This window comes from Orcinus orca, chromosome 9 (genome assembly GCF_937001465.1).
Source record: "Orcinus orca chromosome 9, mOrcOrc1.1, whole genome shotgun sequence".
Classification (NCBI taxonomy): Eukaryota; Metazoa; Chordata; class Mammalia; order Artiodactyla; family Delphinidae; genus Orcinus; species Orcinus orca.
The window spans coordinates 13,639,737-13,656,264 of record NC_064567.1 but is presented as its reverse complement, the minus strand read 5'-3'; the positions used below and the strand labels follow the sequence as shown (position 1 = coordinate 13,656,264).

At 38.3% G+C, this 16,528-nt stretch overlaps 1 protein-coding gene across 5 annotated transcripts in view; it reads right to left on the bottom strand.

Moving 5' to 3' along the window:
- The window catches only part of KDM7A (lysine demethylase 7A), an 83,162-nt gene that overhangs the window by 30,662 nt on the left and 35,972 nt on the right, over nucleotides 1–16,528 (bottom strand). For all 5 annotated transcript variants that reach the window (XR_007479355.1, XM_049715076.1, XM_049715072.1 and 2 more), the window contains 6 exons: nucleotides 11,871–11,988; nucleotides 8,359–8,519; nucleotides 6,163–6,304; nucleotides 5,692–5,878; nucleotides 4,318–4,480; nucleotides 777–864 (listed from right to left, as the gene is read on the bottom strand). Coding sequence is in view for 4 of the 5 variants with exons in the window: in XM_049715076.1 (XP_049571033.1) it covers nucleotides 777–864; nucleotides 4,318–4,480; nucleotides 5,692–5,878; nucleotides 6,163–6,304; nucleotides 8,359–8,519; nucleotides 11,871–11,988 (859 nt within the window). In the remaining variant the exon portion in view is untranslated. The remainder of the gene's footprint in view (nucleotides 1–776; nucleotides 865–4,317; nucleotides 4,481–5,691; nucleotides 5,879–6,162; nucleotides 6,305–8,358; nucleotides 8,520–11,870; nucleotides 11,989–16,528) is intronic.

The following is a 16,528-nucleotide window of genomic DNA, read 5'->3' as shown; positions in this document are numbered from 1 at the left end:
TTCCCCAGGGACAGCTCAGGTATAAAGAAACAAGATTCGTACTTGGCAAGTGTGGGAGCTGCCCTAGCTTAAAGCTTCATGCCCCCCATAAGAGCCAGAATCTCTTGTAATAACTCCACAGATGCATGGCTTCCGGGGCTCCCCAGGGGCAGGCCAAGTTATAACAGTCACACTCAGGAAAGCCCAAAGACATGGCTTCCTACTAGGTATTTCTAGTTCTGCCAGTACTGATGCGGTTTATCAATCAGGAATCATTTTACCATAAGCAATGTTGCCTTGTAACATTCTTCTCTCATTAGGCTACCAGGGGAAGTTACTACCCAAAGGTCAAATTCTCATGCAGAAGGGGAAATAGCTGTTAATCCTTTACCACAGCAAAATTAAAGCAGGTGTTTTGACAACGATCCTAACTTAGGGTTGCTCTGCCCCAGCAGCATATGTCACACCTGAGTCTGACTGGTTTTAGTTCAATTCCCTCACTGTAAAAATAGCCAAAGGAGAGCCTATCCATTTCTACAAAATTTTGAAATTTGGGGAGATATCTAATCTCAAATTGAATAAATTATTCTTTTTGTTTTAGATTAGAAAAGCATCAAGGTGTTCTCCTGTCAAAATCTTAAGACAATACTTTTGTTAAAAGTTCCTAATAATTTCTCAGGGCCTATCTCCATGAGATCTCAATTAAGTATGTTGCTGAATTTTTTTTTTTTTGACTTTTAGAACTAAGTCCTATTTAAGAAAGGACAAAAGATCCTTTAAATACTGATGACACAAACCTGAGCTGCATGCCAATGTTAAGGTTGTGCAGAAAGTTCCCCCCAAAAGCCATACAGTCCTGAGAAGTGAGCACAGCATGAATCCACCCTGAAATGGTTAAAAGTATATAAATCAGTGATTTTTCAATATTCAAACCACACAAATGTGATATATACCTATTTTAAGAAACACAAAATATCAAAATCAGTTTACCTCATACTTCAGTGCTAGAGAAGCTAATGTCTATTACCATCTAGAGGTTCAATGATTCAAATATGTATTAAATGCCTATTATATGCCAGCCTCTGTGCTGTGTTTAAGATAAATGGATTGACCGAATTAGAGAAAATTACGGTGCAGGATAGGTGAAGGTTTTTGTGGTTGTTGCTGTTTCAGTTTTTTAGCTTAAAAACACAATCTACTTTATATTAAAGATTTTACTCTGAGACAAGTCAAATCTGGTTAGAGTGAGGCAAGCGCATTTTCATTAAATGAACAACGGGACTGGCTGGGCGCTTTGCCTCCTTAGTGTCATCCTGAAACAAGTGTCCTTAGGGACCAAGCAGAGGAGGATCAATGGAACTCAACCTGGGACCTTCCTCTAAGAAAGAAAAAGTACCTCACCCACATTTCATTAGGCAGGGTTATGGTCCTATAAATATAAATGCTGGCAATCAAAATGATATTTTCCCACAAAGTCAAAATGTTTTCCCATAAAAATGTTTTCAAAGTGAGGCTCATTTCTGAGATGATGCTAAACTTTTGAAAGAAAGGTCCGTAGACTGAACATAAAGACTTCATATAAACATAAATCAACATACACACATACGTTTGCATGTAAAAGTTGACTGTTAAAATAGACAGATCCCATTTTCCTTACACTTTTCATATTCTGATCCCTCATTGTGCTGTAACACAATATCAAAAAACTCCGCCCAAGACTGGCTTTCAAGTGGTGACCATGTGTGTGCTCAAAGGCCTTGAGCTTGACCCTGAAATCACAAATTTGAAGTCTCTGCTGGCTTCAAATTCTGTAGATCAGTGGTCCTCAATGGAGGCAGTACCACCTGTAGAGTGTGATCTAGACAGTTTGGTGGGCTTTTTTTTGTCACAGTGATCAGGAGGCACTACTGTCATTTTGCGAGTGAGAGCCAGGGATGCAACATGCAGGACAGTTCCACACAGTAAGAAATTGTCCTCCTTTAGTCAGGACTTTCAAATTTCTGCTGGGCATTCAGATAGGTGCAAAATCTGTTATTAACTGTCTGAGCCCAGAAACTATAACTCCATTCATATGAAACAAGGATCTTTTGCATGGTTTTGGCACAATTTTCCAGGAATACAACTAGGTAGCCTGTAAACTGAAGGAAGTGTATCAGTTGCCAACTACCTTGGGGGGGAAAAAAAATCACACTATCTACGGCAGCAATTCTTCAAATGTGGTCCCCAGACCAGCAGCACCAGCCTTAGCCGGGAACTTGTTAGAAATGCAAATTCTCAGGCCCACCCCAGAGCTACTGAATCAGAACCGCTGGGGTTAAGGCCCAGCACTCTGCGTTTTAATAAGCCCTCCAGGTGATTCTGATGGTCAATGAAGTTTGAGAACCATTAATCCACACCAGAGCTACAGACTTTGAACTACCAATTACACACCTGTACTGGTTAGCTGGCCTGTGCATCATCCTGACTTCTAATGCTGCTGTGCCTGAGCAGGGACATTGTAAAATGGTGTATTATTATAAATTACTTTTAATTTCTTCTTCATATTCTAATTAGGTCATTGCATCAATGGGGGGGAATTACTGGTGCAGGAAGTTATGTTAATGATAAATGTGAATTCAAGATTTTTGAAGTGGGCATAACAAAATATCTGTCATAAGAGGGAGCTTTGGGGGGCTTTAAGGGAGGGGCTTTAAGGGAGGAGCCTAGCCCATTCACAGTGAAAATATTGATACGTATCTAGATTTATAAATTCTGGTAGTTCTAGGCATTGATTCATTCATTTGCTCAACACATACTTCTTATTATATACTCCAGAGGCAAGGTAAGAAAGCAGGGCCTGTAACAGATCCTTGCAAACTGTGTAGCCATTAAGGTCACCCAAATCAGAAGAACACAATTCTCAAAACCACTGACCTGGAGAGTCCATACCCTGCATTTAGTCACATCTCAAAATGACAGACCTGATACCTATACTTGAGGCTATAGCTAAGGCTGGTACTCAATCCCTTCCTAGGGTCCCTCAAAACAGACTCATTGCCTCCTAACTGCCCCAGGACAGCTGCCCAGATTCTTACAGCAGGCTTGGGCCTTTGACATCAATGTAGAGCTGACCAGTTAAAATTAAAGGGAATTTCATCAAAATTTTATGCAAAGGACATTATCAAGAAAATGAAAAGACAACCCACAGAATGGGAGAAAATATTGCAAATCATGTATCTGATAAGGGTCTAGTGTACAGAATATATAAAGAATGCTTACAGCTCAACAATAAAAAGACAACCCAGCATAAAAATGGGCAAAGCATTTAAATAGACATTTCTCCAAAGAAGATATACAAATGGCCAATAAGAGAAATGCTCAGCATCATTACTCATTAAGGAAATGCAAATTAAAACCACAATGAGATACAAGTACTTCACACTCACTAGAATGACAAAAATAAAAAAAGATAACTACAGTGTTGGTGAGGATGTAGAGAAATTGGAACACCTGTACATTGCTGGTGGGAATGTAAAATGGTGCAGCCACTAGGAAAACAGTTTGGCAGTTCCTCAAAAAGTTAAACATCATTAAACCATATGACCCAGCAATTCCACTACTAGGTATATATAACCAAGGGAAATGAAAACAAACCTGCACACAAAAACTTTCACACAAATGTTCAAAGCAGCACTATTCGTAAGAGCCAAAAAGTGGAAACAACCCAAATGTCCATCAACTGATGAAGGGATAAATGCATTGTGGTACATCCATGCAATGGAATATTATTTGGCCATAAAAGGCAATGAAACACTGACAAGGGCTACAACATGGATGAGCCTAGTAAACATGATGCTAACTAAAAGAAGCTAGATACAAAAGGCCACGTATTATATATGAAATGCCCCAAATAGGCAGATCCGCAGAGACTGAAAGCACACTAGTGGTTGCTAGGGGCTCAGAGGGGGGGAAATGTGGAGTGACTGCTAATTGGCATGGGGTTTCTTTTTGAAGTGATGAAATGTTCTGGAATTAGATAGGGGTAGGGTTGCACAGCCCTGTTAATCTACTAAAAACCATTGAATTGTACACTTTAAAAGGGTGAGAATTATGGTAGATGAATTTTTCTAAATAAAAATAAAAGTGAAGGCAAATGACATAAAACACAATGCCAAAACAAGTCCTGACTACAAGAGAAGCCCTCTAAGGCACAAAGAAGTGAGAAGTCCAAGATCAGAATCATCGCTCGGGCTATGCGAAACTACTTTCCAAACACATTAAGGTCAGAGATTTCAATCAAAAGCTGACTCCGTGTGATGAGTATCCACTATGGGGAGCGGGATGGGATTAAAACCTTACCTGTAGGAACAAATAAGGTATGTCCCTGCTTTACCACACATTTGTAGCATTTATCCACCTTATCTCCAAAGAACACTTCACTCTGGGTCACAGATGAACTCCAAGATTCATAGAGTGCCAAATTGTCATCTGTTGGCTTTATCAAATAAAAAACCTTCTCGCCCTAGGAGGAAGTAATCACACTATTTTTGAAAAAGGAAATGCCATTCTAGGATGGCCTATATTGATGTAATTTCCCAATACAATGTTCTAAATTAAATTAGATAATTATCAGATTTTTTTAAGGCTCAAAAAGACATATTTCACATACCTGATCAATAGCTATTGCCCTTAATAAGCATCTTCAAAGGAGCTAAGGCTCCCGTCTCAAATACGACAAGGGGTCAATAAAGCAGGGATGGAGAAATAGTTACGAGAGAGGAGGGTAAAGCATCACAAACATCCTACTGATCTCATTTTCAAGGTAGAGAAGTAAATACATGTTAATAGGCCCCAGGTTACAGAGAGTCATCTCTGCAAACTTTGCCCTTTCTCCTAAGACATACAATAATACAATTATTTTTAAAGATCTGTGAATAAACTTTCTTTAATGAACTAACCCTTTGCTTTCTCACGGAGGAAAGGAAGAGGAGCTCAACGGCACAGCATCAAACATAGTCCAGAGCATTGCTGATGCACAGGCATGTGATACTGACGAAGATTTGGCTCTAGATCAGCACTGCCCGAAAGAACCTTCTGTGACGATGGAAATGCTCTATATCTGTGCTACCCAATATAGCAGTTATGAGCCCTATGTGGCTACTGAGCACCTGAAATGGGGTTAGTGCAAATGCGGAACTGAATTTTAAATTATATTTAATTATTTAAATGTAGCCACATGTGCCGAGTGGCTACTGTACGGAATAGCACAGTTCTAGATAAAGCAAGGTGAATATAAGCTCCTGAGGAGAATTCGTATTTTTATGGGCATTCCTGACTTATCCAACTAGCTGGCTTTAGCCTCACCTTAAGGTCAGAAGCAATTATTACTATAATTTTGCTCCTTCTCAGGTATTAGATTCAGGGATTAACTGGTAACTGACTAGGGGGAAGAAGAAACAAAAAGAGACAAAAGGCTAAAAGAGATTAATTTATAAGATGGGGGCAAAAAAAGGGAATCTATATAAATTAAGAATTCATGGCTCCTCCATTACTTGGGATTAAAAAAAGAAAATCATAATGCTTCTTTAAGTATTTAAAATGATAGCTCCCACTGAAAAAGTGCAAAACACTTCCCTCTTTACAAACGTCATTTATAGCAAATGAATATACCCATGGAAAAATAAGACTGTACGTTTTTGTGATTAAGTGAACAAAGAAATACCCCAAGCTTACCCAGAGGACATGGTACCAAACTGAAGTCCCACCAAAGTCAATGTGGAAATCTGTGTAGCTGTCTTGAACTCCCATTAAGCAGTATTTCTGAACAAATGGCTTGGGAAAGACTGAATCATCAGGCCAATAATTTTCCACCCAGGAAAGTTTTCTGGCTATATCAGGAACCTCCACCAATTCAGACATCCTTTAAAAAAACAAACACACACATACACACACACCCACATCATGCAAATTAAAACTTCTTAAAATTTCATCTCCCATTTCAACCCAAACCAAGAAATTAACTGGAACTCACAGCTAACAGCAATACTTGAAGTCTGAGGGTACCAAAGCAAAATTTACAACACAGCTATATCACTGGACCACTTTAGAAGTCACAGTTACGTTTTTTACTAAAAGAAATTCATCATTTAACTACATTTTAGCTAACACTCAGAAGACTAAACCAAAACGTCCAGAACTACTCACTTTGTATCTGAAAATTCAAGGCTGATCACATTTAACACTTTTGGTCTGTTAGGATTCATGAAGTATTTAACATAATTGTGAAGTGTCATTTTGCTGTCTGCCTGCCTTGCCACATCAATGACATCTATCACTTTGTCACCACCTGCAGAGAAAAATTATAGTCTCATTATTGCGCTTAAGAATTTCATCAATAGACGCCCTACACAAAAATATTTTAAAGACTATATTTACTTGTATGATAATTAAGCCATCTATAAAAACTATATAGCCTAGACAAAGATTCTTCCTATACTTTTTAAGTCCAACTGGAACTTTTGAACAAAGGGATGACTTTTGAAAGAAAGAATAAAGCAGTTAAGACAGAGCTGCATAATTAACACTGAGTGTAAAAAGTTATATGTTTACAAAGCTTTCTACACACCAATGATTTCTTGTGCAGCTCACGACAAAAATGTGTATTACATTGGTAGGTAACAACTGTGCCACATTCCTCATGCATAAAATAAGGGAACTGACTTTTCCCTTTCACTTCTTTAACATCTAAGATTCTGAGTCCATCATTTTGGGAAACCAATCGGTCATTGGGGAATTAGTGAACAAATTAACCAGGACAAACAATTTCTGCTTGCCTGGTAGTGTCTTCTCTTCTAATATTCTGCTTCAAGAAAAAAATGAGTGGTTAGGAAGCAAAAACCAGTTCATATTAGGGCCTGTGAAATGCGTTCTGAATTGGGATTAATTTATAATTTTCCTATAAAATCATGAGGTATTGCTTGCTCAACACTGCATCACCCTAAAAAGCATAATTAGTTTTACAATGTCCTGTAGGATAAGGTGAAATTCAAAATATGGCACTACTTAATCTGAAATAGGAAACAAGTGACATTTTCTTACTTTAATGTAACTTTATATAAGTTAAGAAAATATTGCTAAATAGACTATTTTATACTTACGAGGCAAAACAATTCTGTTAACTGAAGCATTCTGCAGTACTAAAAAGTTAGCTATCAAGTACTATGAACGTTTTTCCTACACTTATATTACACTAGCCATTTACTTTACGGTGCTATCTATGTAAACAGGTTTAGGTGAAACCTCAGCCTCATCCTCTAATTTATCAAATAATTCAAAACTAGCTGAATGTGAAGTCAGACAATTTAATTGGACTTCCTCAGTGAAACAATTATCAATGTCAACCAATGGATCAATAAAGGGACAAGTTCTCAGATACTTCATGCTCAGGAGATAACATACTCTAAAGAATAGACAGTTTGAGTCAAGATAGATTTGAGATCTAATCCTCAAATAATCTCTGTTTTGTTGACAAGGAATGAGACCTACATAGAGTCAGCTTTATCTCTAAATACCCTGATGCGAATGAAAAAAGTGACTGAAAATGTCAACAATATTGCAACAGGTGAAGGGTCTTCCACCTTGTTTCTTATACCTTTCCGGGCCTCAATATAAAAAATTAGGTCCAGGCATCGTTAAATGGCAGTATCACCAAGTCATTAATATAAAAACAGGTTTGAAAGTGAGCTCCTCTTTTTCACAGCCTTTCTCTAGGCAGCAGGAGGTCACTAAAGCAGGATCCAGAGATCTTGTACCTGAATGCTGCTACAGAGGCCTAGAACCACCCCGATTTCCCAAAGCCTTCTTCCTCAGTCTGCAGCTACCCCTCCATAATAACTGTTCCTAAGCAAGTATCAGGAAATTTTTTTTTTTTTTGCGTTACACGGGCCTCTCACTGTTGTGGCCTCTCCCGTTGCGGAGCACAGGCTCCGGACGCGCAGGCTCGGCAGCCATGGCTCACGGGCCCAGCCGCTCTGCGGCATGTGGGATCTTCCCGGACCAGGGCGCGAACCTATGTCCCCTGCATCGGCAGGCAGTCTCTCAACCACTGCGCCACCAGGGAAGCCCGTATCAGTAAATTTGATGACAACAACAACAACAACAAAAGCAGTAGGATGAGGCGGAGTAAATAAAAATATGCAAAATGTTTTTTTCTGTCTTTCTGAATGTAAGTCTGCTGAGAAAAAAATAGTTTTCAACATAGGTAATACTGAATTTCACTTTTCCTGACCCAGAAACGGAACTAAAGTAACATCTCTTCATTCAACTTTTAGTATTTTTAGGATAATACCAATTTCACTTTTACCATGTTTTCCCAAGTAATTAAAGGAATCAAGTTCGTACCTACATAACGTTCCACGTCCATAACAGAAAAAGTAGGTGGAGGGAGCCTGAGTCCTAGATCATCTAATTTGGGGACCATAATAGGGACTTCAAATCCATGTTTCTCCAGGTATCTTTGTGTCAGCTGGCTGCCATGCATCTTTACAATGATTTCATCGGCACTAAGGAAAGCATAAGAGTAACATGTAATCTCTGTTGATAAGTTCAGTTAAGAAAGATAATCTGGTAATGGGTTAATTCATATACTATATTATTATCTACATCAGTGGTTCTCAACCTATCATACCTAATTCTCCTTTTTATAACAAATGTTTTATAAAGCCCCTTTTAGTATTCTAAAGTAAAAGTCATAGATAATTACTTCAATCTACATATAATTGGAAAAATATATATGTATTATATAAAATGCCTTAACTATAACAAGAGAAAAAACAAATTAGTTTCCAGCAAAATACGTATTTCAATATGTAAATGTTCAGGTAAACAACACTAGAAAATATAACAGAATAATAGGATGCTTACAATCGACTGTAACGAGTGGTTGGATTTAAAAGTAACAAGATCAGAAGCCACTCAACACAAGCTGCATAGAAAACCAGAAGAGCAAAAGGGAGGGGGTACAGTAGAATAAAAGCTGGTTAGGATAAGTAAAAACAGACCAGATTTTATCTGGCTATAAAAGTCTACACAAATATTTGTTAGGCATTGCAAAGTCTCACCGGACACAGAACAATTCATGTTGTCCTGCACACTGGGGGATGACTAGCGTCTGTGGTCCCTACTCTTTGAGACAATGTCCAAATGCCCCAACTGAGAACTCCTGGTTTCAAAGATCTGCTATCACCAGTATTTAATAAATTTTAACACGCAGTCACCTTAAGCCACTAAAAAGGGTTGCTGAACCTCCAGCTGCCCTCTTTGATGATTAACACATTCTAGGCATTACACTTAAGTGTGGTTTGTCCCTTTTCACTATCCCCTATCTAACCACAAATCAAAGATCTCTTTAAATGGGGATATTCTAGATTTTATCTTCCAACTGCTCACAGAATGCAGCTGCTATACATTCAAAGTTAAGTGCAACACTTGCATCATAGGTTAAACACAAGTTTCCATTTATACAGTCAGATCTTAACAGTCTTGATGTCATCTGTAGCCTAGGTGTCAAGGAGAAGACAGGAGAAACTGGGTCTCTGAATTACTGAACTCAGATCTTCCCACCTTCTCAATAACAGAAGGTCAGTTTAAGGCCTAAAAATATCAAGACAGACTTTTCTTGGATAGTCTTGTAAGTGGAGGGCTCAGAGCTCCTTCACCTGACTCACTGAGTTCTGTACTGCCTTTTATTTTCCCCATAAGCATCCACAAGTGTTCCTTCTTCCCCAACCTCTGAGAATTTAACAGTTCCTTAAACTCCAACCTAAGGGAGAATCTTTTTTTTTTTTTTTTTTTTTTCCCATTATGCGGGCCTCTCACTGCTGTGGCCTCTCCCGTTGCGGAGTACAGGCTCCGGGTGCGCAGGCTCAGCGGCCATGGCTCACGGGCCCAGCCGCTCCGCGGCATGTGGGATCTTCCCAGACCGGGGCACGAACCCGTGTCCCCTGCATCGGCAGGCGGACTCTCAACCACTGCGCCACCAGGGAAGCCCCTAAGGGAGAATCTTAAATCACTTGTACTCCTCCATCTTAAATGTCTGGTGCTTTACCTCCCCCCATTGATCAAAAATATGTAGATACAAGTGCTTAAAAATACAGGCACATCATTACTTACAAGAGGAAAAAACTGGACACAAACTAAACATACACCGTAGTGGGACGGTTAAGTAAATTACGGGATACATATGCATACACACAACACACACAATTGCGTACTACACAGCAGTTAAGGAGTGAGGTAAATTTGTGTATACATACAGAAAGATACCTATTAAACATAACAGTAAAAAAAGCAAGTTGCACAACATATGCATAATGTAACCCCATTTTATTTTTTAAAATTAGATGTATATATACATCCATACACCTATACACATAAATGTTTTAAAAGTTATCATTTATGTAAAAAAGGGTCTCAAAAGACTTTGTCTTAAAGTGGGGGGGTCGGGGTAGATAGTTGGAGTTCACTTTATTTTATACACTTCTATATTAATCACATTAAGTATGTATAATTTAGTTAATTATTGTCACCCTGCCATGGTTTTAAATGATGTGGAGGTTTATGGAGTTACATTAAATAAAACCAAAGACCTTTAACTAGTGGTGAGTACAGTGTGGACACTTGTGACCGCCTCTGGAACCTGCTCACATCTGTGTTTAATACTTCGGCCGAGAAGCCACGGGAATCACTGGGCCAGGGCTTTTAACACTACACTTTTGGGTTACAAACCTATTTTAAAAAACGAAAGCTAAGGCTCCTCTCCCTGAAAAATTCACATTCACATGTCAACATGTCAACTGTTTACGCAATTTTAGGAAACTCACAAGCCTCTCTGAAGCCAGCCCATAGAGCCTGGCTGAAAACTCTGGCCCTGGGCTCCAAATCAATCAATGAAAATAAACAGACATTTCTCCAATGACTTTGAAACTCATAAAGGAGAATATCTGAGAATAAGGCCTTTAATATCACAAAAATCACGTGGCGATCACTGTGTTTCATTTTTTTTTTTTCTCCCAGTACGTGAGGGAGCCAACAGTAGCTGCTTATCATTTATGTTTCTGTTTAAGGGAGGGGAACGGCCAGGTATCCTAAAGACTATGACAAAATAGGAAGGGTTTTATAGTTACATGATCTGAAATAATTCCATAATAGGCTGCAGGTGATATTGTGATTGAAATTTAAATTGTGCTTCCCCTTTTTAACAAGCCTGGATATGATCTCGTGTAAAAAGCCTATTAAGCATTATCACTTTAAATAGATGTCAGGCAGCGAGTAGGAAATGATCTAAATTAGCATGGTTAAATGCTGTATAATGCTTTTGACATTTGTTCTTTGAGCCACAGATAACTCAAATACTTTCCATTATCTTAAAAAAAAAAAAAAAGCCTAGTCCTGTTGCCACCAGAGGCTAAGCAATGGTTGTGGGGACTTCTGGCAGACGTAGGGTGGAGGCAGATAGGAAAATAACATAAGAAAAAAGCAGAGTATGAAAACAGGTGTAAGAGAGGTGAAGGAGAAAGAGAAGCAGCAGCTGCACAACATAAGGAATGAAGCACGGGAATAAGTGCCTTAGATCAGTGTCTTTCAAACTTTTTGGACTGAGACCTACAGTTAAATACATTTTTACCCAGTAATCCAGTACACATGCACATAACAAAGTTTCCATGAAACTATGCTTATTTACTCCTATTACTTGCAATGTACCAATATTTTTATTCTGTTTTATTTTCAAAAAGTAAAAAACTGATTAAGAATAATAATGGCTTGCAACCTGAAGTATGAACACGCTACTTTAGATAATGTCACCTTATTGGGTAACATTCTTAAATGTTCTTTGGTCATAACAGGTTTCCTACCTTGGGAAGACTCGAGAACGTAATTCCTTCACAAAAGTTCTAGTTCCAGCCTGCACTGGTTTGGAACCATCATCAATTTCTGTGTAGTCGTGCCTGTGCCAGTTCCTCCTCTTTTTCACTGGATTTTTAGAAGATTAAAAAAAGAAAGCATTTTTGTAACTGGTGGTACTACGTACTTTCTATAATCAATTATAGTCTATATAATCAGAAACAACAATGGTCAAGTACAATAATACTCACATTTTTTAATACATTTCTAAGGTTGAAGAAGTAAAATTTAATGCTGCAATTATAGGCAATTAACTGTGGGTTTTAAAAATTCTTTTTATTTCAAAAATGATTTTAAAATTAAATCAACAAATTCAAATTAGCAGATTGAGCCTTTTATAATATCCACATTTACACATATGAAATCTCACAATTATTTAAAATCATGATTTGCACTAGAACATTAGGTCATGATACGATTTTTATGGATCATCCACATCATCCCCTCAGGACAGGGCCTCTGATCCCACAGCAGAAATCTATTTCAACAGCACAGTTCCCTTCTCTGTTATGTCAGGATTTATTCCCAAAATAAGCATGGTTACACTGACACAGAGAATAGCAGGTGACTGCGTCATAGCGAAAGGACGACAATTAAGATGACAGAATAAATAACCTCTGGTCAGATCTAACACACAGGTCCCGTGATTCTACAGCTCTGGGAGGCTACAACCTTTTTTTTTTTTAATTTATTTTTCATTTATTTATTTTTGGCTGCATTGGGTCTTTGTTGCTGTGTGTGGGCTTTCTCTAGCTGCAGCGAGCGGGGGCCACTCTTCGTTGCGGTGTGCAGGCTTCTCATTGCGGTGGTTTCTCCTGTTGCAGGGCACGGGCTCTAGGCGCGCAGGCTTCAGTAGTTGTGGCTTGAGGGCTCTAGAGCGCAGGCTCAGTAGTTGTGGCGCATGGGCCTAGTTGCTCCGCGGCATGTGGGATCCTCCGGGACCAGGGCTCAAACCCGTGTCCCCCGCACTGGCAGGCAGATTCTTAACCACTGCGCCACCAGGGAAGCCCCGGAGGCTACAATCTTGAATAAGCACAGCAACCAAAATCAGGACACTTGGCTTTGACTCCTAGTTTAGTCATAACTTGCTCTGCAACCTCGGGCAAATCTCTTTAACGTGTCTGGGTCCAGTTTCCTCAATGTGGAAATGAAGGGAATGAGTACAGTTTTTCAGACTGTGTTGAGGAACCCTTAATAAAAGGGAAGATGGAGAAGAGGTTGAGGTAGGAGCTCTGGACCTCATTCCTCTTTCCCCCAGAGGGGCACCACCTACATGTCTTTTGTGTGGTATCAATGTAAGATTTCAGTTTTACTGTTTTTTTTCTTTTAAGTTTGAAAATCATTTTTAAGCCTAAAACCTCCATGATTCTGGGAAATGTACTGATGTCTATAACTTACTTAGAATGAATCAAAAAATAAGGTGGATAGACAGTGGGATCGTTACACAGACAGATATGAGATAAAGCAAGTAATGTAAAATGTTAATAGTGGAATCTAGATGGTGGGTTTAGAGGTACTCGCTGTAAAATTCTTTCAACTTTTCCTGTATGTTTGAAGATTTTCATAATAAAACCTTGGGGGAAGGACACAACTCTATGAGTCTAAGTTATTTCAAATCCTTCACCTTACAAAGATCATAATAATAAAATAATGCTGGATCCTCATATGGATAAAAAGTCACACTAAATAATCAATAGGGGTGGAAATCAGGCTTATTCATATCTAAGAGTCTAAAACAAGATTCTCAAGTAATTTATGGCAGTCAGACCCCCAAGATGGAAGAGAGTAAATCCCGTTTTTTAAAAATGTCATGGAAAAACTGACAATCATTAAGCAACCTTCCTAGAAAATACCATTAAGGTGTCCTTTGTGTGTTACTATTTTTTTTTTTCTCACTTAAAATCAATTCTAAAATTCAAGGGTATTTCATTCCAGGCTTTTTTTTTCCTACAAATATATAGATACATAACCCCATTTTATTTTCAACTGGGATCATAATGTTTATCCTGCTTACCTTTCTTATCATGGGCATTTTCTCCTTATTAAATATTCAAAAACAATTTAAAGGCAGCCTAGAATTTTAAGATGTAAATATAGATACATCTTTAAATAAAGATGAAATTAATATTTATATACATAAATCTGTTTCTTGCTATATATTGCAAACCTGCCTCCAGAAAAGTGGTAACTCACTCACATTCTTACCAATATATATGAGCAGCCTATTTGAAAAGCCCCAGGTCAACAGTGGGAGGGAGGGAGGGAAAAAGAGGGAGAAAGAACAGACTGCCTACTTGAAAATAAACAATGATGTTACACTGTTTTAATTTTCATTTTGGCGGAATAGATTAGAATTCAAACAGATTTGGGATTGGACAGCTATGGGTTCAAACTCCAGCTCTGCCAAATAGCTACATGAAAGACCTAGTAAGATAATTTTTCTCACATCAAGGTGTTACAAATATCAAAGGAGGTAACATAGGTCTAGTTTTTCTTAGCATAGTGCCTGGGGCAACCAATATGCTGCCAATTACTTCTCTTTTCTTTTAAATGTGCTGACTTGCAGGATTTTAACAGAAGGCTACACTGTCCTGTTGGGCCAACATCCTTAACACATAAAAGCAGTCGCTGCAAGAGCTGACTGAATTTCTTAAAGGAAGGAGGCCAGTGAAAGAACATTTTAATAGTGGTCATAGGGAATGGAGAGAGAATTTTGAGTTTAGAGTGCATGTGCCTGAGGAGCACTGAGAATATGTGTTTAAGTATCAGGCTGGTTTTTTTGACACTGGACCTCGAACAGAGTTCTTAATTCCCATTAAGAAGGTAAAGTCTAAATTCACCATATTTATGGATATTAGACTGTCTCAATGGTATCTGTAGTAAGGATTCCTGGGGAGCTCTCAAAGAAACAGGAAATCGTTGGTGGCAAGCAGAAGAGGCTTAAGACCAAAAGGTATGACCCAAATTAGGGGCGAGGGTGAGGGGTGAGGAGCAGTGGAGCCTTAAGTCAAGATAAAACAGATTCCTGGATCTTGGGCATTTTCCTAAAGGGTACTTAGAGTTGGACTTTTGCCCAGAAGACAGCCAATGCCTGATCTTATGTTATTCAAGGAAGAGAAGCATATGTAGGGGCAAGTAACAGTCAAGCTTCCCTCTGAAGTGTTGTTATTCAAAGTGCAGGTCATGATCCATTATGGGTTATGAAATCAATTTAGTGAGCATGACAAGCTTTTAAAAAAATTAAATCATATAGGAAAAAAGAAAATAGAGTGCATTACATTTAGTAGTGTTTTCTTTTTTTTAAGTTTTTTTTTTTTTTTACGTGGACCACTTTTAAAGTTTTTATTGAATTTGTTACAATATTGCTTCTGTTTTATGCTTTGGTTTTTTGGTTGTGAGGCATGTGGGATCTTAGCTCCCCGACCAGGGATCGAACCCACACCCCCTGCATTGGAAGGTGAAGTCTTAACCACTGGACCGCCAGGGAAGTCCCTGCAACAGTGTTTTAAACACTACATTATTCTGATTCATAGTAACCCCTTTAACATTTCATGGAAATTAAATTCAAATTATTTCATTTTGGAGTTATTTACTTAAATTCTAAATTCTGTTTCCCTTCTTGACATAACAACCCAGTATTATTTATTTCCTCAAAGAATTACACTTGGTCAATAATTACTTCAAGTTATATACTACATACTTCAGTGCTACACAAAATAAGAACCTTTAAAAACATTTATATTAACAAATTAGTCAATTACACGTGTAACAATTCTACCAATTTGCTAACCTCAAATTTTATACTGCGTAACTAGCAAAAAGGATAATCTGTATTTTACAAAAAAATATTTTAATACATTCATATAGCTTAATTTGTTAGATCTCTTAGAAAGAAACTGATAAATTATTACTATTTCTAACAAAACAGATAAGCAATCAGTTGGTCCTAAGTCTCTTTTGAAAAGATCACTTGCCCATAACCTCGGAACAAAATCTCTATTTCAAAAAAGTATTAGGAAAAAGGCTGCATTCAAAATAAAGAGGTTGTATAGGCTACCTACATCTGACCCAAGCGTGTATCAAGGTATGTTCGGGAAAAGCTCAGTTCTAAAATGACTAAGTCTACAGTTTTTCTCTTTAATTTTATGAACACAAAAAAGATAGCATGCAGTCTAAATTTTTAAGAAAAGAAATAGTTACAATCCAAAGGCTTTAAAATCTCTTTTCTACTCTCATATTTGTACAACAATTAATATTCGCATCTATTCCTCTAAAGGCTGTAAAAGGCTAACAATAATATCGTTTTGTATGTGTTGTTGGTGTACTCCAGAGGACACGTGAGCTTCCCTGCCCATGCCCTCACGCCTCAAGAAGAGTGCAGGCAAAGACTTGGTCTGGCCTCTGCCTTCCGTGGGACAGGGACTGTGGGGAAGTTGCTTCCATCACAGAGGATAGCTGGGCAGGACTCTAGGCCATACGCAACAGCATGACCTAATTCGGACAACAGGAGTAGTACTTTAGCATATCGGTGCCCTAATTTTCTCCTAAAAGTATAATGCACGTGTGTGCATTAAAGTCTTATCCTATACTGTTCACTGTCGCAAATAGT